Genomic DNA, 23,897 nt, shown 5'->3' on the forward strand with positions numbered 1-23,897 from the left:
CACAGATAAAATGAATAGAATAGTGGATAAACTGGTTTGGGTTGGGGTTCACACTGAACAGGTGGGATTCTATTATTATGATTGGTTTTTTTAGTTCTAAGGGAGGTTATATCATCATATGGTAGAGATCCAGTATGTAATTGTAAACTGTGTTAAAGGGACAATGTGTAGCTTTTTAGGTATTTTATTATCTAAAATCTATATTTTTATTCATAAATATGCCCTCAATGGTGTACAAATACCTATGCCAATGTTCAGACTAATCCTCGTAAACGAAGAATTTATTATCTTTATATACATGGGACGGGTAAGTCCACGGAGGCTTCCATGTAGTTCCGCCATCTTGAAAAACTATAATAGCAGAGAGGGACAAAAAGTACTAGGCCAAGTTATTTGGCTGCACTGCACGGTTATTTATACACCGTTCATTCATACATACATATGAGCAGTGTTGGGAGTAACGCGTTACAAAAGTAATTAATTACTGTAATGCATTGCTTTTTGCTGTAACGCGGTAATGTAAGGCATTACTGGGGGAAAAAAAGTAATATTTTACTCGGTACAAATGTCAGTAACGCGCGTTACAAGCATTGTTAGTTAACCTGGAATAAAGTGGTAGTTTTTTTTTTTCTTCATACAAATTCGCCAAAATCACCGCGAGATCAGCAGAGGAGAAACGTCCGCGCAAAATGTTTCACTTCCTGTACGTTTATCAGACAGAGCCGAGATGAGTGAGCCTGCAGCGGATAGTACATTCTCAACAGCGAGAGAGGGAGTTTCCTGCTTACCAGTCGCAGTGGTCCAGCGCCGTTTCCATGGCAAAAGTGCGCCGCGGCCGCTCCAGTGTTTGAAAGCGTCATGAATGTTCAAAGTTCACGCGCACGGCAATTGATTAAACCACGTCAAAATCATGCAGCATTTACAAACATCTAGAATTAGAACATTACTTAAATAAAAATCTCATTAATATTAAATTATACATTTAAAACTGATTTTGGAGATCTATGACTCGTTCATAGACCAAATGGCCTATGCCCACACTACTGCAGTCACTAACAATAATAATTAAAATAAAATACAAATATTTGGCTTAGTTATTATTCATTAGTCATTTTTATTTTTGCTAAAGTTTAAGCCTAAAGTTTACCCCGGGCTTAAAGTAAAAAGATGTCTGTACCATGCGTCCATGCAAAGTACCATGGTAATATTTGAGGTACCATGGTTATATCTGAGGTAGTATGTACCATGGTAATATGTACGGCAGAATGTACCATGGTTATTTCTGAGGTACTAGGGCATGTACCATGGTAAATCTGAGGTACCATACTATGTACCATAGTAACATACTGTACAGTATAGTACTTCAGATATTATCATGGTACCATGATAATATCTGAAGTACTATATAGTATGTACCATGGTTATATCTGAGGTACTATGGTATGTACCATGGTAAATCTGAGGTACCATACTATGTACCATAGTAACATCTACAGTACCATGCAATGTACCATGGTACCATGATAATATCTGAAGTACTATATAGTATGTACCATGGTTAGATGTAAGGTACCATGGTACTACTATGGTATACCATGGTATGTACTATAGTACATCATGGTAAAATTTCTTATGGGTCCAAGCTCAGTCGGATACCACATCACCTTCTACTGGATGTGTAATGAGCTAATTGAGCATCATACGCTACATTTAGATTGCCAAATCCATATTTGCAGTTATTTTGGTGAGAGTAACTTAAAAGTAATGCAATAGTAGTGTAATGCCTTACATTTTAAATACAGTAATATTGTAATGTAACGAATTACTTTGAAATGACAGTAACAAGTAATAAATAATGCATTACAGTTTCGAAGTAACTTGCCCAACACTGCATATGAGTCACAGGATAAGGAGTCCTCGTCGTCGAAAAAGTCCAAAATAGATCGTAAAAGGAAACGTGACCGGAGATTACAAAAACAAGGGTTACTGTCAGGATAGCTAATGCAGGAGTAAGCTTTCAAAAGAGACCCTGAAGTTGCCTGCTTTCTTCTCGACAGGTAAGTCAATGTTACAGTCTTAATTACAAGCTTTTTTTTCATTGCTTGGTTGTGTACTTTATTATATAGACAGTCGAACATTTATAGTTAAAAGTTAAACAGGCTCTTTGATGAATAGCAGCTATTGAGTAAAGTAACGTTAGAGAAGGCTCTGATGATGATGATATCTAACAATGCACATACTTCAAAAAATATAACGAGTAAAGAAGGCATTACTACTAATTACCATAGTTAATGTTTTTGACAGTCAGTAGTTCATACTGTAACATTCTTTTTTTCGTTGTTTCAAGTTTCAGTTTGTTTTAAATAACAAACATGTTCACCCGAAGAAAAACTCGAAGTGCTATTATAAGACATCCTGTCATAGCTTTTAGGTACATAACGGCTACCGTAGATGCAACGCGCATTTGAAAAAGTGAGGCGCTGGAGAGCATTATTCGTTTGAATGCAAAATACAATTTCACCACTAGATGGGAGAAATTCCTACACAATGTCCCTTTAAGTGCTGATCTCCAATAATCTTTTTTTGATGTCTACAGGCCACACCATCATTAAGAGATATAATTTATGTAATGTCATAGTATCAGCCACACCCATAGACGTATTTTCCCTTGCAGATAAGTTTCTCTTCCTAGGTTATTATCTGGTCTGCATACTGATTGTCACAGACTGGCTTAGTGTGGGTCCCATGACAACAGTGTTTTATCACCTAAAATAAATAATTTTACTTTTTGAATATAATTTCTATTACTAAAATAGTGTATTTTAACGTTACTTATTTCTCATCACATGCACTCTGGAACTCTGGAATTTGAACTCATACTGGGATCAGAGGCATTCCATGTTATCATAGCATTTAATGGCCTCTGAGTCTGATAGTACTAGGCAGGTATAATCACTGAATTGAATATAAACGTAATTGAAAGTAAACAATGCAACGATTAAAGGCATTCTTTTCTAACAAGTTAATTGCGGTTTCATTGAATGGGTGAAACATGGGCAGGGCAGTTAAAAAAATCAGCGCTGTTGTTATGCATAGCTAAGATGGTGTCGTAGTAAAAGATGAAAATATGTCTGAAAGGAAAGGTGGATGAATGGGTTGGTGTTAAGGTTCAAACTGAATAGGTGGAATGTATTATGATTACAATAATGTTGTCACTGTTTTGAACTCAAAGAACAGCCAAAACACTGTGTGATTGATCCAGACAGGACACTTGCTACCGTCTGTTAAATAATAAGGTGGCACACATATTGGGTGTGTGCAGCCACTATTACATTACACTGTTATTGTAATTGTTTTATGATTTTTTATTTTTTTACATAGATGTCTATTGCTGGCCATATTACTGTATGGTAAAAACAAGCAAAATTTGGCATACTTGTCAGTCTGAAAAGACAAATAGTTGTGGTAGAAATTCCCCTACGCACATGACCAGGTTAAACCAGGTGTCCACGACACCTCCAAAATTATCCTCAGGTGACCCTCACTCTGACCACGTTGGTAACCCCTCGCGCCTAAGTATAGTTTCTTTGAACGCATTAGAAAAACCCAGATGCCTAAGAATTCTATTCTGATCACATAAGATGCCTAAGAATTATAGCTACCTGACCCCATCGGTAAGAGCCTCACTCTGAGATGACGTCTCGCACCTTATGAACACTATCACTTGGGAATAAAGGTCTCCAGTGTTCCACTAACCTGATGCACATCAATAACCAGTCTTTGAATATGCTTCAATCACAGCCGGGAGGATCTCGGATCAATTTCATAGAATTCCCCCTGACAAAAAGAGTACAACAGTTTTTATAGAATAGTAGCGTGGCAAAGGTGACATGATTCATTATAATTTTTTCCAAATATGGAAGCAAATATGGATTCCTTGATAGGGTCATGAGGTTAAATGTATATAAAAAAATGCAGCTGTCTAGTTTGTTTCCTCTTTTGTTAGATTCAGATGCACTAACTTTGGCCCAAGTGTTAGGGACATTTAGTATTCAAAAGCGTATAAATGTTAACACTGCAAGAAAAAGAAATGTATGTTATGTTTAATTAAAAATTTCCTTCACATAGTCCTTCTACAAGTGGTCCAATCTTCACTCATGTTGGTGCTATATAATCATCAGATCACAAACCAAATAAAAGTAAACAAATGGTTTAATGAAATACACCATACATCTGTAGCATATTGAGTTTTGGTCAATATTAGAGATTCTTTTAATTAATCAGTATTGAGAATGCTATTTTCTCTCTTTTTACAGTTAGATTACCTTTGCCATATATTTACAGTTGCAAATGTTTTCTTTTTTCCCCCAAACTTGCAGATTAAATGTTAGTGGGAGTGTGTCTCTCTCTGACCAGTTGAGTGACGGCATATCACGTTTTTTTGCTGCTCCAGGGAAGCTCTTTGCCACTCTGAAGGTGTCCTGCTCGCTCACATCAGACTCGCCTGAAGGGCAGATTCTTAAACGAGGGGTGCAGATGGCTTTGGTGAATTGCATACCAGCAGAAGCCAGTGTGTCAGTAGAGCACAGAAACCACACGTATGAGGCATTGGTGCTCAAACAGGCTGCTGGCGAGGGTCACATCGGTCTTCAGCTGTCTGCACAGTGTGTTTCTGAGCTACAGCTGAGGAAAAAAAACAGGTGTGAAATGGAGGTACAGTTTCAGCTGAACAGACTGTCATTTTGTCAGATGCACCGGGCTATTGATCACCTACCAGACTTGCACATCGTTTTACCTGACCTCAGTAACTGTTGTGTCCCTGTGGACATAACAAAACAGTCTGAATTGAACAACAAACAGCAAATTGCCTTGAACTTCATCCTTGGCAAGTGCGAGAGCAACAAAGTGGCTCCTCCCTTGCTAATATACGGACCATTTGGCACCGGGAAGACACTCTGTCTCGCCTCAGCAGCCAAAAAGCTGGCCTTTCGTTCTCAAAACAAAGTGCTCATCTGTACATATACTAACAGGTAAGTTATAAATAAATAAATAAATGATAATGTAGTTTTAGCCAATCATTACCACAACAGAGGGATCAGGATCATGCATCAACCAATGTTTTTTTGCTTTGCGATGAAGTATTTGAGACATTAAAGTTTGAGTTATTAATATTAAATATTTGTTTTAAAAGAAATTGAAAAAGAAATTTCTTCAAAAAGAAATTTACTTTATACAAAAAATATAGTTAAGTGGTCATTATATACAAATATTTGACCACAAAATTGACTATAAAATGCAATTTTATCAATTGTTATTACCAGTTATTTGAAACAAGAACAAGAACAGATGGGAATTTAATTTGTATTAAGATGCCTTGCAATACTTCTCCTGTGAAAATAAAAGCTCCCGTCCATTTAAGAAATCTAACTTTGAGTTTTGTTCCTTATAGCTCTGCAGATTTATATGTCAGAGAGCACTTCCATTCATACATTACAAATGGACACCCAAACCTCAAACTACTCAGGATAAAGGCAAACAGGGGTGGGGCCTCCATCATGGCAACCGATGACATCACTCTGAAATACTGTCTCTGCTCTCCAGACAGACAGTCCTTCATCTTCCCAGCACGCTCTGATCTAGAGTCACACCGCATCATTATTACCACCACATCGATGGCACTTCATCTCCGTGAGCTGAAGCTTCCTGAAGGTTTTTTCAGTCATATCCTGATTGATGAAGCATCTCAGATGCTGGAGGCTGAAGCGCTCATGGCTCTGGGTTTAGCAGACAAACACACTCGAGTGGTTTTAGCAGGAGACCACATGCAGATGGCTCCAAAACTTTTCTCTGTAACTGATGACAAACGATCAGAACACACCCTGCTCAATCGTCTCTTCCACTACTACCAGGATGAGAGCAGCAACATTGCCAAGAAAAGCAGAGTCATCTTTAATGAGAACTACCGTTCCACCACAGAAATAGTGGACTTTGTATCCACTTACTTCTATGTAAGTGATGGCATCAAGGCCAAAGGGGATGTCCCACCCCACCCGAGGCTACACCCTCTGATCTTTCAGCATGTCAGAGGAGAATGCCGTCTGAATTCCACCTCCATGTCCTGGTTCAATCTTGCTGAGGTCAACAGTGTGGTAAACATGGTGCAAGGGCTTCTGACTGATTGGCCAATTGAATGGGGTGATAGAGAGCCAAAGCAGATCTGTGTTCTTAGTGAAGGCCGACAGGTAAATTTTTTGGGTGATAAACAGCATTTATCACTCTTGACATATGACAAATATGTTATGACTAAAACTTAATTATGCTATACCATATAAGTATGCATGATGACTTGATGAATGAATGATAATAATTAAATACAAACTTTTAATATTATTCAAGCATTAGGGATGAGAATTGTAAAGAATTTAACAATTGTGATTCCTCTTAATGATTCTGGTTCTTTAACTGTTTGATCAAAGATTTTGTAATTTTGAGGAAGATCTATTTAAAAAAAAAGTTATTGATAATATAATACATCGTTTTTAAGGGCTTGAATTCAGTTACCATCACAAATGGTAAAGTCATAAAAATACAATCCACATCATGTTCCACAAATTTTTCCCTTCGATTCTTCAGGTTGAGGTCATCAGAGTTCATCTCCGTCAGAAAGGAGTTTACGGAGTGTCTGTTCAGAATTTAGCAAACATTCAAGGTACTCTAGGGTTCAGAACATCACTGTCTACTGGAGCTCAGGGAACATGTTTGATTTATCAAGAAAAAAAATGTTACATTTTTATTTCAGTCACAATGTGTCAATATGTATATCCATTTTAAAATGATTTATTATTATTTTTAAATTACAACCTCCCCATTCAAATTCTGTGTCCTTAGGGAATCAGTTCAGGGTCATCATCATAACAACAGTTCAGACAAGAGACAGACTTCTTCAATCAGAGTCAAGCTGCCCTGAGTTTTTTGATGACATTCGAGCACTAAACACTGCCTTGACCAGAGCCCAATCACTGGTGGTTGTAGTTGGAGATGCTGGTGCTCTTTGTTGTTTTGGAAAGTGTTCAAAAATCTGGAGGTCCTACATAGAACGTTGCATCAGCAAGGGCAGCGCTAAACCAGATCATTTTACCAGAGATGTCCTACAACAGGAAGTATTGGAAATTTCTAAATTTCAGAAGACAGAAAAGTTAGACATTTCTGAGAATGATGTACCTCTCCAGGCCGAAACTGATACTATATTGAAAGAGATGGAAGACTATGAAAGTGATGTACAGGACTCAGATGAAGAGAATGAACAAAAGAGGCCTTTATTCTTTTCCTCTGAAAAGGAAAACCTCTTGGAGTTGGTCAGGAAACAGCCTGGTATCTACAGGCATGGGGAATTGGTAATGAAAGGATACCAATCAGGTTACGTATTACCTTACGATAACCCATCTGAACACATTCATATTGAAGGGAGGAAAAACATTGGCATGTCTTTCCCTGGTGATGAAGTTGTGGTTGAGACCAGACACCATAATGCTGGCTCTCTTACTGGGAGAGTTTTAGGTTGTACAAACAGACTACCAACATCCTCTGAATTTGTGTGTTTTTTAGAGGCTGAAAATTACCAAAGACGAACACAAAACACTGACAAATATTTGGTGCCAAAAATGATGATACCCCTCAACCACAACACCACCAAAATACGTATCTTGGTAAAAAAAGAGACTCGCAATTGTATTCCAGTATACAAGTTTGTCAATGGCAATTGGACAATAACAAGACATTTTTCTCTGGATGAACAAACAAAACAGAACTATGTTTTTGTTGTTCAGATTTTGGGCTGGAAAGAACACTGTTCCTTTCCGCTAGGCAAAGTTACAGATATTCTACCAGTTGGGACAACTTTAGAGGAGGGACTTGAGATTTTAAAATTAGAGTTCAAACTAATGTCTCTTCCTCTAATGCAAGAGGATGCTTTTTCAGAGATGAAAACTGATGGAATTGATGACAAGAAAAGAAGAGATTTCACAGCTTTAAAAACCTTCACTGTTGATCCACCCAAGGCTAAAGATTTGGATGATGCCATTAGTGTTAAAGATCTGGGAAGCTGCTATGAGATTGGGGTTCATGTTGCAGATGTGGCTAGTTTCGTGTCTAAGGACAGTTCACTTGATAGCTTTGCAAAAGAAAGGGGAGCAACTTTTTATGACCCAGGAAAAGAACCTACATTCATGTTCCCAAAAGATCTTTCCACCACCTTTTGGAGTCTTCTCCCAGGCAAAGATCGTAATGCAATTTCATTAATTGTCAAAGTGGAAAAGCAATCGGGCATTATCACAGAAAGGATCTTTGACCTCTCTGTGATCAATTCTAAAAAGAAGCTGACCTACAAGGAGGCTGAGGATATAATAAGTCAGTATGATGGTGAGCAGAGATTTGATACTTTGGAGGACCTTGTCAGGGTGGCTTACCATTTTGCCAGAAGCCAACGCAAAGCACGGCTTAAAGAAGACTGGAACTATGCCCAACCTGATAAACACCGGAAGCCAGGGGAGAGAGAAGCAAATCTAATGATTGAAGAGTTAAACATAATGTTTAGCCATGAAGTGTCAAAATTTCTGACAGAGAACACAAACACTAAACTCTGCACTCCTCTGAGGTGTCAGGCTCCTCCAACACCAGACCAATTAGAGAACATCAGTAATCGACATATGGAACTCATTCCTTTCTCCTCACACCTGACATTTCATATCGACAGAAATCGATTGAACCTGAATAACAGAATCACCTTCACTGTTTATTCTCTAGGGTCTAGAGATGTCCACCCTAACAATAATCCTAACCCTGATGATAACCAGAGCCCTTTATCAAGCCACCTACAAGATGCCATCTCTGTCAGTGACTCTGAATATCATTTTGAAATTGGTGTTCACAAAGCAGATTTTTTTAGCTATGTGTCTGGGGACGATATTCAGGACTTGGGTGCACAATCATACATGTGGAGTTTGACACCAGGCAAAAATCGTCGTGCAATCTCTTTAATTCTGAAAGTGGAAAAGACAAAAGGCAAACTTGTAGAGCAAAAGTTGGTGCTTTCCTGCATAAAGTCAAATAGGGCATTGTCCTACAGTGAGACTGACAGCATCATCAACCAGCCAGGTGAAAATGAGATGACGTTGGATTCTCTAGAAGGCTGCATCCTTGTGGCTTGTCGTTTTGCTCTTAATCACAGGACACAAAGACTCTCTGGACAAGTGGACAGTTCCAATCCTGCTGATCTTGGATCATCACAAGACAGCAAGTGCAGGTTAATGATGGAGGAGCTGAAGTTGATGTTTAAAAGAGCTAGTGATCAGCTGACTGATCAAGAGACCCTGTTTCCGAACACCTTTAGCTGTCCAGTGACTGCTTCACCTGAACTGGTGAGTAGACTGAAGAAAGACAAGGAGGAATATGAGTCCCTACAAGCACTGGAGAAACATCTGGATTCAAACAGTGGGCAGAATAATGGCAGTTTTATCATTCTGACATCTGTGTGGAAAATGATTGAATTTGCAGCTTCGACATGTAACTTTTACAAAATGGCTGACCTTATTTCCACAGATGACATTCATCCACAGTTGGTTCCAGCAGTTGATCAGTTTAAGGCCTATATCAAAAAAGCTTCGTTCATTCGTTCTCTCTCATGCACAGATGCTTTACTTGGGCACTATTCGTTGAATCTGGACTCATACACACATGCATCCTCACCCATTCGCCGTTACATAGATGTGGTTCTTCAGAGGCTCATGCATGCAGTTCTCAGCGATCGTCCTGTTGAGTATTCACAGACAGACATTGATCTGTTGTGTGACAAGTGTAAAATAGGAGAAATTAAGGCACAGAAGTATGAGAGTAAAGCAGAGTCACTTCATCTGGCAGTCAATCTACAAAAACAAAGCACATACAAAATGGCTTTTGTCACTGTTGTCCAACGTGACAGCGAAAGTTTCAAATTATCATTTCCGTTTGATAAAGGAACTTTCCCGGACAGACTTCCTGTTAAGTACAGAAATTTACAGCTTGAGGATCAACCGTTATTTAACAAAAAGCAAGTGACACTGACTTGGAAAAAACGGATATATTCACTGAGCATGACCCAGAGCCCTCTGCAGAACTTAAGATTCTGTTCAGAGATAGATCAAAACACCTGGCACGCCATTGTTGAGGCAGTGAGAGACGAACAGTGGGAAGAGGCGAAGTCCCTCATATTGGCAGCAGATGTGAGAGATCACAGTGAGATCATTGAAGTGCAGGATACATCTCGATTGGATCCTGATCACACTTTTATGTCAGAAGATGATCATTACACTGACTTCACACTCTATCTGAAAGCTGGAGACACTGTCCAGGTCCAGCTGACCTCAGAAAGGGACAGGGGCTACTGGGCGCCAACTCTACAGTTATTGAGCGTGACTTCAAGCTTTGAGATCTGTGTGGAACACACTGGCAATCCTATTAAGTGCTTTTCCAAACTTGCAAACCGCCCATCCAAAGGTCACTATAAGGATGTAGAGGAGTATGTGCAGATATGGAAGCCCCTCTGTGAAATGGAGTCTGCTGCGACTGCTGTGGATGACAGTGATTGTGTAGTGATAGAGAATGTGCAAATAACTTTTGATAATTCCAGACTCTCTGGAACTTTCTCTCTGCCTGTAGAATGTGTCAAGAAATGGGCAATTGAATTTGACCTGGCCAAGTGTTTGCTCTGTATCCGAAAGAGAGTTTTGAAAAAGATCCAAGCAGATCAGTCAGAGCTGGATCCAGGATACTTTACTTGGGTGGCCCATGGTGTGACAACTCAGTATTTCGATCCTCCAGAGAACAGTGTGAATAAGTCCAAAATTATTCACTTTAGCATAAAATGTGCACCCATGAACACCCCAAAATTCAAGAGGGATGACACATTCACAGTGGAGATGATCCCAAAACTCATTCCAGACATGTAAGAATACAACAGACTCAATACACATTACATCACAACCATATTATAATCCAGTACACTAGAACTAAAACCATTATGCTGCAAGATACTGCATTACACCAGTCTCATTACATTACTTACATTTTATATATTCATTAATCAGTTCATAAATATATTGTGTTCAATGTATAGAGGCAAAGTCATGACAACCACTTGCAATGACGTGTGATCTTTTTTTTTTCTGCTTGATTTATCCAGACAGAAGGAAAGTGCAGTGAATAATTTAACAGCAGCTAATGAACTCGTTAAGAACATTGCACTCAGACACCGGATTGGAAAAGAAAGTATGCATTAAATTCATAGTATGTCATATGTTGAGTGAGAGAATGTTTTTTTTAAATACAGAAAATTTGGTTCTGAGAATCTATGCCGTTTCCTATGCAACTATGCATTTGTTTTGTTTTCTTTATTTATAATATACCTATACAGGGTGTTAGTGTCTTATTAGGGTCTTGTTTAATTTTCTGATTTATCTTCATTTAACAAGTCATTATGTGAGCTTAAAATTATGTATTTACAGTAGAATTTAATGACATATACTTTAGTTCATTGGTTTTTAAAGTTCTTTTGGTTGTATCAACCCACAGGCTCCAAACCAGCTGTATACCTGTATGTACTTATGAGAGAGAAACCACCAGCAGGTCTGCCTCGACTGAATGAAAGCCAGTTTAAAGCTTTGGAACAAGCTCTGAATGGAAAATTCACCCTCATTCAAGGGCCTCCAGGTTAAACATTCTGTGCATACACAGTTTTTAGTTTAGCCTTAAATGCTAATTTACATTGCACAGACAGATGCTGACCAAACACAAGATGTTTGTTTTTGTTTAGTCGGATGAGTGTGTTTCCCCTGTATGCTGGTGTTGGTCAGCACTTTTTTTGTTGCAGACTGAACATTCAATCACCATTTGCCAGGTCATGGAATGTCTGAGAAGTGACGTACTGTAATTTGGTGATTGTCTGAGTTGATCAGCATCTGCCAGTGCAGTGTTAATTGGCCTTAAATCACAGAAAAACTTCACAGATGTTAAGTTTATCACAGTCACAGGGATTTGACCTTTTTTTCCCTCAGTGTTTCTTAATGGGACTGAAAAGATTCTTTTGCATGTTTGTCCTTTATAGGAACAGGAAAAACAGTTGTAGGAGCGTATATTGTGTACTGGTTCTCTCAGCTGAACTCCAAGACTCCTTGGAAGCTGAAGGAGCTGAAAGACAAAGAGAAAAAAGAGGTTATTCTTTATTGTGGACCCTCAAACAAGTCTGTGGATGTAGTTGCAGGTACGTCGAGGTTGTGTTGTGTTCTAGGGAACTAGTATTTGTGTGAAGAAGAAATTAATGTATTTATCATGTGCTTGTGTTGGGTGTACAGAATACCTGCTCAAGTTTGGAGAGCAGCTGAAGCCATTACGTGTGTACAGCAGACAGATGGAGATGCAGGAGTATCCCTACCCTGGCAGCAACATCCAGTTATCATACAAATCACTGCGCCAAGAGCGGTCTAAATCTGAGCTCAGGTACTGCCAATGAATAATGCTATTGCAAAAAATAATAATAATAATATTAATAATCACAGATCATTTTATCATTACAATACTCAAACTCATCACATTCCTGTGTCTAGGAAAATAACACTTCATCATAGAATCCGAGACAACTCTCACAACCCTCATTCCCAAGCAATAAAGGACTTTGATCAAAGAATTCGCTGTAAGCCCGATTCACTGACAGATGAGGACGTAGAGGAGTACGTAGATGTTTCTGTTGTATTTGCTTCCATTTGAAAATGCTAAATTGTCATAAACAACTTTAAATACCTGTGGCTTAATTTCCATCACCATCATCATCTAAATCTGCCTAAAACACATCTCTGCATCTAAGAGTGTGTCTATAAGTGTGTGATTATATGTGAATGCATGTCTGCATGACACTAAATTGTGTGTCCTCAGATATAAGAAGCTGCTAAATTCTGCACGTTTGTATGAACTGGAAAAGCATGATATTATTCTATGCACCTGCACGGCTGCCGCCTCACCCAACCTCACCAAGACACTAAGTGCACGACAGATCCTCATCGATGAGTGTGCCATGGCTACAGAACCCCAGACGCTTGTCCCATTGGTCAGCTTCAAACCGGAGAAGGTCAGAGTGACTCTTGACACATCTATAAAAAAAACAAGTCTGTCAATAACAAATAAACACAAATAAAATGGACATAAATTGTACAGAAATGTTAAGCAAAACTTGCTGTAAAATACCAACACATAACCTAGACAAGACTTCCAAATACCCAAGAGCCTGCACAGCCTAAATAATTAAAGCACTGAAACTAGGTTTTGGAAGAAAGCTAAACTTAAGGCACTCTTTATAGTAGACTAAACAAATAGGAAGCTGGACACAAAGAATAAGTATATTGAACTCCGTACTAACTAACCTTTGAAATCAATACAGCAGAAAGAAATGTAGAAGCAGATTACACATAATAATTTTTCTATGCAAAAAACAATGACAATATTACATATTTACCATGATTTACAGAAGACACCCACTACTATAATGTCATTTGAGTGTAACAATACTTTATATACCAAAAAATCTTGTCAGGAATGTTTAAAACGAGAATCATTTGATGACACATTAAAAGACTCCATTTAAGGATCATGGTACTTTGCCACTATCCTTCAAACCACTAGGTTTTACCCATTTGTCAGCAATAAGTTCCATATTTAATAAGTACAGGTCAGAATAAGTCGATTGTTTCATTTTTACATAAATATATATATTTTGCTGACTGACCAAGGTTTTCTTACTCTGAATGACATTTTGCCAAAAAGGAAGAGAATATTGTCATTGTTCCCACAATCGCAATGTTTTTAGTAGTAGTCTGTATCATTCAATTAGATTTAATAATATTCCTGAGTAAATGATGGCAGAAGCAGATGTTGAAAAAATAATAAGCATTTACATTCTACTGTTCCCATGCTCCCTGCCATGCTTGCTTAGCTCTTCACTTTGTTTCTGACTTGCTCTGCCCTAACAATTACTGCTTGCAGCTATATTTACATTATGAATACTTTCTGTTTGCCAACATAAATGACGTTATCAGGATGGGTATTTGGGGTGGCGAATCCCCTCAATGGCCTCTTTTGAGCTTGTGACATAGCGAGAGGGGACTCTCTGTTCAGAAATATTGGTAAGCATTTATATTAACAATTGCAATCCTCAGTACCTTTCTTGTTTCCTTGCTAAAGGCCCGTTCACACACCAAGTAAACTATAATAATGAGAAGGATACAGTTCTAAAAACTGTTCTAAATATAAAAGAATAGCAAAGTTCACATCACAACCATAACGATAACGGCACACTGGCACAGAGAAACAATATAGTTGAAATCGCTTTCAGATCCATTTTTTTCAGCAGATGAACACTAAAAACATTGACAGCCAATCAGAATCCATCCTCATTTAAAGCAGAAGACGACAAACCTGCAGCACATGCTTGGAATAAACAGCGTTATTGTTCATTGGGTGCTAATATAGTTATTGTTATGATTATCTTTATAGTTATCGTTCTTGGTGTGAACGGGCCTTAAGAGTGCTACATAGTGTCTGCATTCACTTTTCAGCTTTTTGGCTTTTTACAGTGCCTAGCAACTAAGGGCATCTAAAATACAAATCAACCAATACAAAAATGCAATAAAATAGTAATATAAAAATTTATATAATAATAATAATAATAAAAGTTGGAGACATATGTCAGTGCTGAACATTCCTCATTTATCTGTAATATAAATAAGATGCTAAAATTGTTATCTACACAGAGAATTCGCATTACACTGAATATAAAAAACTTCTACTTCTGCTTATACTGCAGGCTATCAACTGGCCACCAATGTCAAATAGTGAGCTTGACCAGTAAAGTTAATCACAATTATTCACAAAATATTTTTCAAATAATCTAACAATAAGTGTTTTTGGCATTTCACTGAATAACGTGTGTTTTTGTAATTAAGTTATCGCACCATGAAAAGGTGAAATGATCAAATATTTAAGAGCAATAAACTCAATTTGCTGCAGCACCACACGATCTTCAGGGTGCCTCTTGGTGATGTCACAGACTGCTGAAAGAGTAAACATTAAAGAGTGTACATTAATTCATGAATTTATTATTTTTAGTAAAGTTTTGTTTAGTTTGTTAGAAACTCTCACGCTCACAGATGACGTGGTTGTTGAGCGCCCTCAGGAGACCGGTATGATTACATTAGAATGAATACGCAAATAATTTACGAATATTTGTAAATCATCCACCAAATTATCATCTCTTCCTTACAGTTTAATAAGTTAACAACAATGCCACACATTATTAAAACACCTGGCTGTTAGTAAAACACATTAAATTGAGTTAATACCTAAATAATATATTTTTTAATAATAAAAATAATATATATTTCTTTACTTTATTAATATCATTTTAAAATTCATCTTTTTAATATTGTCTCTATATTTTAATGTTTGATTCAAGTAATGATTAATAAAAAAAAGGTAAAAAAAATAGAACTAACATGAAATAAATGTTAAAGCAGAAATTAGAAAGATGTAAAGTAATCTCTGGTTTAAACTCGTTTGTTCACTCAGTCCTCTCCGCATTGGATTTTGGAAAATAGTGTTTCAGCGAGTGTGTACATGGAATGTGTAAAGTAGTGAATGAAGGTAGGGAATGATGTCGCTCACTCAGAATACAGCCCGACACCCGATACAGTGCACTATATAGTGCAGGGGTGGGGAACCTTTTTCCTATAAAGGGCCATTTACAATTTTTTAACATTCTTTAAGGGCCATTGTAATGAGCAGGGGCGTTTCTAGGTTTTAAAAACATCAGGGGCTGAGCCCGAAACATCAGGGGCTGGGGGTGGGTAACAAGATAACATGATTCGAAACAGAGAATAATGTATATATTTAGGCCTATATGCAGGGGGGCAGACTGGTTAAAAAATTCAGTCCTGGCACTGTAGCCACACCAGCCCACATTACCACACAGACACACACATTCAAATGTGAGGTAGTTCGGGGGGTTCGGGGGCATGCTCCCCCGAGAAAATTTTGATTTCTCGGACCTACATATGTGCATTTTAAGGTGTTTGAAGGCCAACATTTTTTGATGACAATAGCTTTAAAAGCATGTCAGTGGGCAGTAGCGTAAATTATTTGTCAAGATAACAGATTCTTAAACATGAGAATGAGGATAAATGTTGAAATGAATGATCCACACTACAAAATGGAAATGCTAAATGTTTCTGCTTATTGTTGACAATACACAACCACATATTCCAAACAGGAATGGCCTTAAATGAGAAATCTTTCAAGGATTATTTTGCATAGATGTAAACTTTTTAGCATTAAAGATTGGTTTCAGCAACTTGTTTCTTTCTTGAGTTAATCAATGTTTTTGGCACTATTAAATCAGTTCAATTAAATTTCAATTGTTCACTCATAAAGACAGTCACTTGTCACCACCTACTGGCTTAATGATGCAAGTTGCGCAAACACAGACAAGCGGAGTGATACAAACTGTGAAAAGGCTGATGCTGGTGAAATATTCAAACACATTCGAGGACCTTAGGCTACATATCAAAGTTAAATAGGAATACATTGTAATAATGTTAATCAAGCAGACTAATTCACACGACTGCGCAGCAATATTTAAGCTCATTATACAAAGGAAATAATACAGATCTAGACAAATTGGGTTGCTTATAGTTAAAATAATTTTTTTTTAGTCGGCCACACATTCTACTTGCTGTCGGCCACTCATTCCACTTGCTGTCGGCCACTTTTAGTCGGCCACTCATTCCACTTTAATACGCAAATGACAAAACGAAAGTAAAAGCAGCAGCCCCTCCTGGACGACTACCACACACACGCACACGCAACACACACACGCACACGCAACACACACACACACAGTCGTGTGATTTAGTCTGCACACACACACACACAGTCCATGTCTGGTCCTCCGCTGTCTTCGTTCCGATCCTTTTATGCGTCCCGAAGCTGATCAGTGAGAAACTTGAAACCGGTACGGCGCGCGCGCCCCCGAAGCTCATCCGTGAGAAACTTGAAACCGGTGCGGCGCGCAGGTGACTCATTAACACTCGCGCTACTGGCCTCGCCCTGCTCTCACGGCTCGTGGACTCGTGCTGCTTGCCACTTTGCCTATTTTGTGTTTTCTATCATAGGAAAAGTAATTGCTGAGATTTTTGTTTCTGAAGTTTTTTTTTTTTTTTTTTTTTTTTTTGGAGGAATTGACTCGCGGGCCGCATCAAACTGTTTTGCGGGCCGGACGTTCCCCACCCCTGATATAGTGGGTAGGGAGCAGTTTCGGACATAGCTATAGTCCTTTTAATATAACGCAGCCAACACTTATTTAAAAATGCTTGGAATTTTGTGTATATTTAAAGATGTAATTGTAAAATAGCAAAGTCCGACCACTACTAAATGACAATTTTACACTTTGGAACATTATTTCACCCATATTTTTATGTATATAAAATCACTTAAATAAATTTGATTTGATGCGGACATCAAAATGGTGACGTCTCGTCTTTGACCCTAAAGCATTTAAAGACAAAATAAATATTATATAATATAGTATAGTATAATGTAATAATCAAAATGGATGAAATGTGAGAGCAAATAGTGACTCAAGCCTGTTTTCTCCATGCAACAATCTATAACGTTTTCAACCATGAACGGTTAACTAGCATAAGCAAATCTAAATAAGGGACCTACTTTTTGCTACAGTACTCTGACCTTACAAACATTTTCATTCACAATCTGTGGGTTTTCTGATCCTTGTCACACGGTCTCATATACTCAATCTTGCAGGTTGTGCTGTTGGGGGATCACAAGCAGTTGCGTCCGATCGTGAAGAATGAGCATGTGCGGAGACTGGGCATGACACACTCTCTGTTTGAACGATACATGGATAGAGCACTACTGCTTGACATCCAGTACAGAATGGTATATATATGTACTTCACACACGGTATACGCTTACACACATTTATTACTGTTTATTACATTTATTACTCTTTCTTTAGCATGAAGAAATCTGCAAATTTCCATCAGAAACATACTACAATGATATGCTGAAAACTATTGTGCCTGAACGTGCCATGCTTCATGCTGAGAACGAGACAACAAGACAAAGCAAACACATTCTGTTTGGAGATATACGTGGAAAAGAGATCAGTTTGGTTGTTTCAACTGCACGGGGAAATGAGAACTCAAAAGCCAACCTTGAAGAGGTTAAGAAAGCTGTAAGTAAAAGATGATGCAAACAAACAAAAAAAGACTCGATTTACACCCAATTAGTTTTAAACTATGTTCAAACTGCATGTTTGCAATTACTGAACTCACCTTATACATACAATTTTTAATTTAACAAAATATGGCACTATTATTGAAAAAAGTACCCCTTCCTGTTCTACATATCACATATTCCCTAATTTTGTACTGTTCCTCATGTAAGATATTTTTCTCATGTAGGCTTCATCCTTAATTGCTTAGCTTCCATTTAGACCAATTACATGATTTTGTTAACTGGTAATCCCAAATCTAATTTTAGGCACTTCAGTTATAATTAAATTATTACAGTTAAATTATTTAATTATAAGGCATTCTATCTGTTAATATCGGTGAAATGCAACTTCATCTCTATGATCTAATATGTTGGAAAAGCACTACACTTTCCACAAGTGTATTTCACATCACTGTACTTCCGATTTCACATCACGTGTTTTCATAACTACAGATTGGAAATGGAAGAAAGGTCATATAACACTGTACAATTCTTGTACTTTATCTGCTTAACGTGTCCATAAAATCAGATTTCATGTGTTTTAATTCCATAAACCACCTTCCAGTCTGCAAAAAGATTTTAGAATAATAATTTTAAAGCAAAAACATACCAATAAATAGTATGGGAAGAGAATTTGCCAAGTGTGTTTTCAAGTAGTTGTATAAATTTGAAATGTGAATTTATACAGTGACACTGAACTCGTATATACCAGAGGAGCCTGTGATCTTGACAACATGTTTTAGAGTTTAGAGTTTAAATGCAATGCTTGAGTTGACAAAACACAAAGTGATATACAGTAGTTTATGTTTGAAAAAACAATTACTTTCAGTTCATTCTCTATAAATGGAAATATAATTTAATATTAATATTTAATTTATTTACAATATTTTATCAGTAAGTATAATGTAATGTTTTGTTATTTTATGTTGATTCCATGTGACAAGCTTTTAATCAATCTCAAGCTCATTTAATGAACTGGTTTTCCTGCAGGATAGTCCATACTGCATTCCAACTCCAAGCTGCCTGTTTGAGTCTAAAGGTAGGACCATATTTCGATTTACAAATTAGAACACTGCTCTGATTGAAAAAATAAAATAAAAATAGTACTATTGGATGACCAATTGAAGAACACTGAACACCCAAAGGCTTTGTTCACATTAGTGACTGTTGTGTATTGGGAGAGAATATGCTCCTGTATTTTTTCAGTTACTGGTACAGCTTATTATTATTGACAGCATTCTTTAGAGTTTAGAGAATCTCATCAAAACAAAATGAAATAGTTTATTGTTTTTTTTTATAATAATATTTTAATGATTTTACAATATTTTTTAAAATAGTAGGTATAGTGCAATAGTAAGTTGTTTTCTGTTGATTGAGAGTTGATTACTGTATATGCTATTATATTTTGTTATTTAATCACTGATTTTCTTTTAGAATCTCAAAGGACTTTACATCAATATAAGCTGTCAATCATACAGAAGTATGAGAGTGAATGGAGCTTCCTGTCTGGTAAAGAAGAGTCATTGCCACTGATCATTCAGAAGAAGAAAAAAGGCAGCTTTAAGAACATCAGCGTGGATATGTTATTTCAGTCATGCGGTTTAATGACCGTTATTCTCCAAGGCGACTCTGGCAGTGGCAAATCCTTAATAGCACAGAAGATCATGTTGGACTGGGCATCTGAAAGGTTATACTCTAGATGTTTTGGTCTAGTTTTCTATCTGAGGTGTGAAGAGCTGATGTGTATTTCTGAGGAGATGAACTTAATTGAGCTCTTGAGCTACAGCTGCAGTTTAACATCTGATCAGATCTCACAGATGTTACAGCAGTCACCAATGAAGGTGCTTTTCATCATTGATGGATTTGGTGAGCTGAAACTCACACAGGACATTTATGACATGTCACCAAACACTGATCCGCTTCAGAAAGCCCCACCTGAGGTCATTCTTTGTGGCCTAATGAGAAGGTACCTCATCCCTGAGTCCACATTGCTGGTCACCACCAGAACTAATAACACTGTGAACAAGATGCTGAAAGGAAAACTGCGTTTCTCTGAGATCATGGGCTTTTCTGCAAGTCAGGTGGACGGGTACTTCCAGAAGTTCTTCAGGAAAGAGTTTGACTGTGTGAGAGCAAATGAAACCCTCCTCACTGCCTGTCCCAAACCTGTTATCTGCTGGATCATCAGTGAGATGTTCAGAGTTGGTGCAAATGTAACAAGTGGACTGGAAACCACCACCTCCATCTATGTTGACTTTGTGTCCACTCTACTGGAGCATCACTGCCAGGGTTTGAGTCAGTCCGTCCCGACCCTGCTGAGGAGTCTGGGTCAGCTGGCAGAGAGAGGGATGCTGGAACATCAGGTCTTGTTTGATGAGAAAAGTGTGAATGAAACAGTTTCAGACCCTGATGGAAATCCATTCCTGTGCAAGTTCCTCATTAAGAGAAGAATCCACCAGGAGACGATGTTCAGTTTTATGCATCTCAGCTTTCAGGAGTTCTTTACCGCTCTGTACTATGTCCTTCTGGATGAAGAAGAGTCCCAGAGGAAAGAGAGAGAGCTGCTTCACACTGTAGAGAGAGGATGGGCTCTGTCCTGTTGGTCTGATAGAGACTTTTCAATGACAGATGCAGAAGTTAGACATTCAGAGTGGCTGCAGCCTGTGATTCTGTTCCTCTGTGGTCTCTGTAAGAAAGAATGGATCCCCTCATTCTTTGAAAAGCACAACATGGCCGTCTCTATCAACACAGAATCCCAGATTAAGGAATGGATCAATCAGTGCTCACAGAGATATCAAAATGAACACATGCTGTTCATTCTCCATTGTCTCTATGAGCTTCATGAGAAAAGCTTTGTTGGGAAAGTTTTGGAAGGTTTGATTGTGATAGATCTGTCAAATATTCCAATGAAAAGGACAGACTGTTGGGTGTTGAAGTACTGTTTACAGTGCTGTGAACACATCAGAAACCTGAAACTCCATGTAACACCTGATGATCTGAAGATGCTTCAGCCTGAACTGTACCGCTGTAAAGAGCTGTGGTGAGCGAAACTTTGTGCCTTTTCTGACACGTCATCAACACATGACATTTTACAGCATTTACATTTTACAGCAATTTCAATACATTCACTTCTCTTGGAGCTCTATATGTAAATTTTATCTGTTTCAATAGTTATGCAATATCACACAAGCAAGAGTGCTGTAGTGCTGAATATGAGCACAGCTGTGATTCATCCTCGAGTGTAATCTGATATTCAGTACTACAGCAGTCATTATTGTGTGATATTGTTTTGATTTTTACCACACACTGCTTACTTCACTGTCACTGAGAATCACTTTTCTGAACCAGACCGGAGTGAGAGAAATGCTGAGTCTAAACTTATGAAAAAAAAATGCTCCTATTCTTTAGTCTGAAACACTGCAAATACACACAAGCCCAGAATTACCTGTTTGTGTAATGAAGATCAAATATGATATACTGTGGGGTTTTTTTTTTTACTTTCAAAGGTTGATGATGGATCACATTTCAGACGATGTTGATGGTTTGATCTCAGCTGTTGGTAAAGGGAAGATTCTGCATAAACTCAAGTAATGTATAATTCATCAAAGCAAAGAATGCCATAGAAGTGCTGCACAGGGTGTAAAATCTCGGTGCTCTTTGGTTGTTTGGGATAATTAAGCTCTAAGAACATAGGAACTCCAAGGCACTCGAATTGTGTAGAAAATAGTTAAAAAGCCTTTATTTAGTTGGCTTAAACATTAAAAAAGGTGACAGGTACACCTACGCGTTGCGGCTTTACATTAATGTATAATTCATTTTAGAATAAAATTGTACTCATTGCCATATTCAGTTATTCTGTATATTTAATAAAGTTTATGTATACATATCTAATAATGAAATACACTCATTCAATTTTACCAGTTTACAGATGCATGAAAACCTAGAAAGTGGATTTTGCCCAGAGATACACACCGTGTCAGTCAGAGATGAAGATATCACGTATGAAACTCTTATCACTTTTCACATACAAATTTGTAGTCTCATCCTACCACCTGATGATTATTATAAACCTATACTGATGTTTATATCTGTGAATGCTTCAGGTTGTCTTTTAGCAGTTCAGTGATCACATCATTGACTCTAACCTGTCCAAGCTCAGTGGTTTCCACCATCGACTCTGTTGTAGAGTTGGAGAGTTATCGACATTGGTAAGTGGAAGCTTCATTCTTTCTTTTTCAGATACAGTATACTCCCTTAAGAATGGCTGCCATTTACTATCAAAAATATATTTAAATTATTAGTACACCCAGAAATTATTTACTCACCCTTGTGTTGTTGCAAAACTATAAGACTTTCGTTCGACAAATCTGTGTTTCAGAGGTAAACGAAAGTCTTATGGGTTTGCAGTGAAATGAGGGTGAGTAAATGATGAAAGAATTTTCTTTTTTGAGTAAACTAGCCTGTTAAAGATCTTACATCATGATCAGTTGGTAGATTTATTAGGTGTTTATTAGATTCATTTCTTTCTTTTTTTTTATTCATAAAAAATAAAAGCATGTATATTTAAGCTTTGAGCCTGAGAACCAGCATCTCACATTTACTACTTCATCTGGGTTTTGTGTTGTTTAGGGGTTTTAATTTTAAGGAACTGCTGGTGTTCCTGAAATCACTGTCTGATTTGAAGAAAGTCTGTCTGGATGGTTCACGTCTGAGTCACACATTTGCCCCTGAAATCCTATCCCTCATCCAGGCCTGTCCCAGCCTGACTGAACTCAGGTAACTGCAGTATCTGAGCATTCACAAAGGTTTTTATGTCGTTTTCTTATTACTATTGTGAAAATTACAAAAATATCTTAATAGTTTGTTTCCCATTCGATTTCTCATACTAATTATCATAATAACTTTAGGTTTTCCCCTGGAGCCATTGAGCACAATAAACCAGAAGCGTTCATAGTTGTAGAATTAATTAAGTTAATTTTTAAAATCTTTTTCAGGATAAATTCCAGAGATAGATTCATGTTAGAGAAGTCCCTGAAGGAATCAGTGAAGAAGATTGATTGGACCCTGACTGTGTAAGAGTTAAAAGATTAGACTTTTTTTTAGCCATTTCTTTCAGTTCATTATGAGGTTATGTTCTGTAGACATAATCATTTTGCAGTCATCAAGAGTGTTTAATGTTATTCTCCTTAGCTGGGGAAATTCAGTGTTGATCAAGCCAGATGGGAAGAGATTCACAGTGGAGAAGCTGAAGATGAAGCTGAAGATGAAGAAAGAAAAGAGTGAGAGCAGAAGTAAGTAAATAGTTTTTTTTTTTATGTACAGTATATAATCAAGACTCCTGCCATAGAGCTTGATCTGTGCCTTCATTATGTACCTCATTATAACTCATATTCCTGAGAATAAACCAAATAATCTAGAGAACTGACAACAGTCAAAACATCTGATAGTAAAGCGTTCACTGTTGTATACATGATTAGAAGAGCCACAAATGATGACAGATGCTTTCTTTAGTTGATTTTATTTGAGTC

General features: G+C 37.6%; 1 protein-coding gene across 1 annotated transcript in view; it reads left to right on the forward strand.

The window, feature by feature from the left end:
- LOC309501370 (uncharacterized protein) overlaps nt 1–23,897 on the forward strand; it is a 220,324-nt gene that overhangs the window by 23,480 nt on the left and 172,947 nt on the right. Inside the window, exons 5-24 of the mRNA XM_082173409.1 lie at nt 4,380–5,030; nt 5,450–6,242; nt 6,634–6,709; nt 6,889–10,978; nt 11,216–11,301; nt 11,605–11,742; nt 12,137–12,292; nt 12,384–12,528; nt 12,636–12,758; nt 12,961–13,153; nt 17,896–18,030; nt 18,110–18,328; nt 19,360–19,408; nt 19,804–21,409; nt 21,876–21,956; nt 22,291–22,368; nt 22,473–22,577; nt 22,999–23,145; nt 23,364–23,441; nt 23,560–23,660. Coding sequence (XP_082029535.1) covers nt 4,380–5,030; nt 5,450–6,242; nt 6,634–6,709; nt 6,889–10,978; nt 11,216–11,301; nt 11,605–11,742; nt 12,137–12,292; nt 12,384–12,528; nt 12,636–12,758; nt 12,961–13,153; nt 17,896–18,030; nt 18,110–18,328; nt 19,360–19,408; nt 19,804–21,409; nt 21,876–21,956; nt 22,291–22,368; nt 22,473–22,577; nt 22,999–23,145; nt 23,364–23,441; nt 23,560–23,660 — 9,050 coding nt within the window. The remainder of the gene's footprint in view (nt 1–4,379; nt 5,031–5,449; nt 6,243–6,633; nt 6,710–6,888; nt 10,979–11,215; nt 11,302–11,604; nt 11,743–12,136; nt 12,293–12,383; nt 12,529–12,635; nt 12,759–12,960; nt 13,154–17,895; nt 18,031–18,109; nt 18,329–19,359; nt 19,409–19,803; nt 21,410–21,875; nt 21,957–22,290; nt 22,369–22,472; nt 22,578–22,998; nt 23,146–23,363; nt 23,442–23,559; nt 23,661–23,897) is intronic.

The sequence above is a fragment of the Leuciscus leuciscus genome, assembly GCF_965113295.1.
Source record: "Leuciscus leuciscus genome assembly, chromosome: 6".
Taxonomy (NCBI): Eukaryota; Metazoa; Chordata; class Actinopteri; order Cypriniformes; family Leuciscidae; genus Leuciscus; species Leuciscus leuciscus.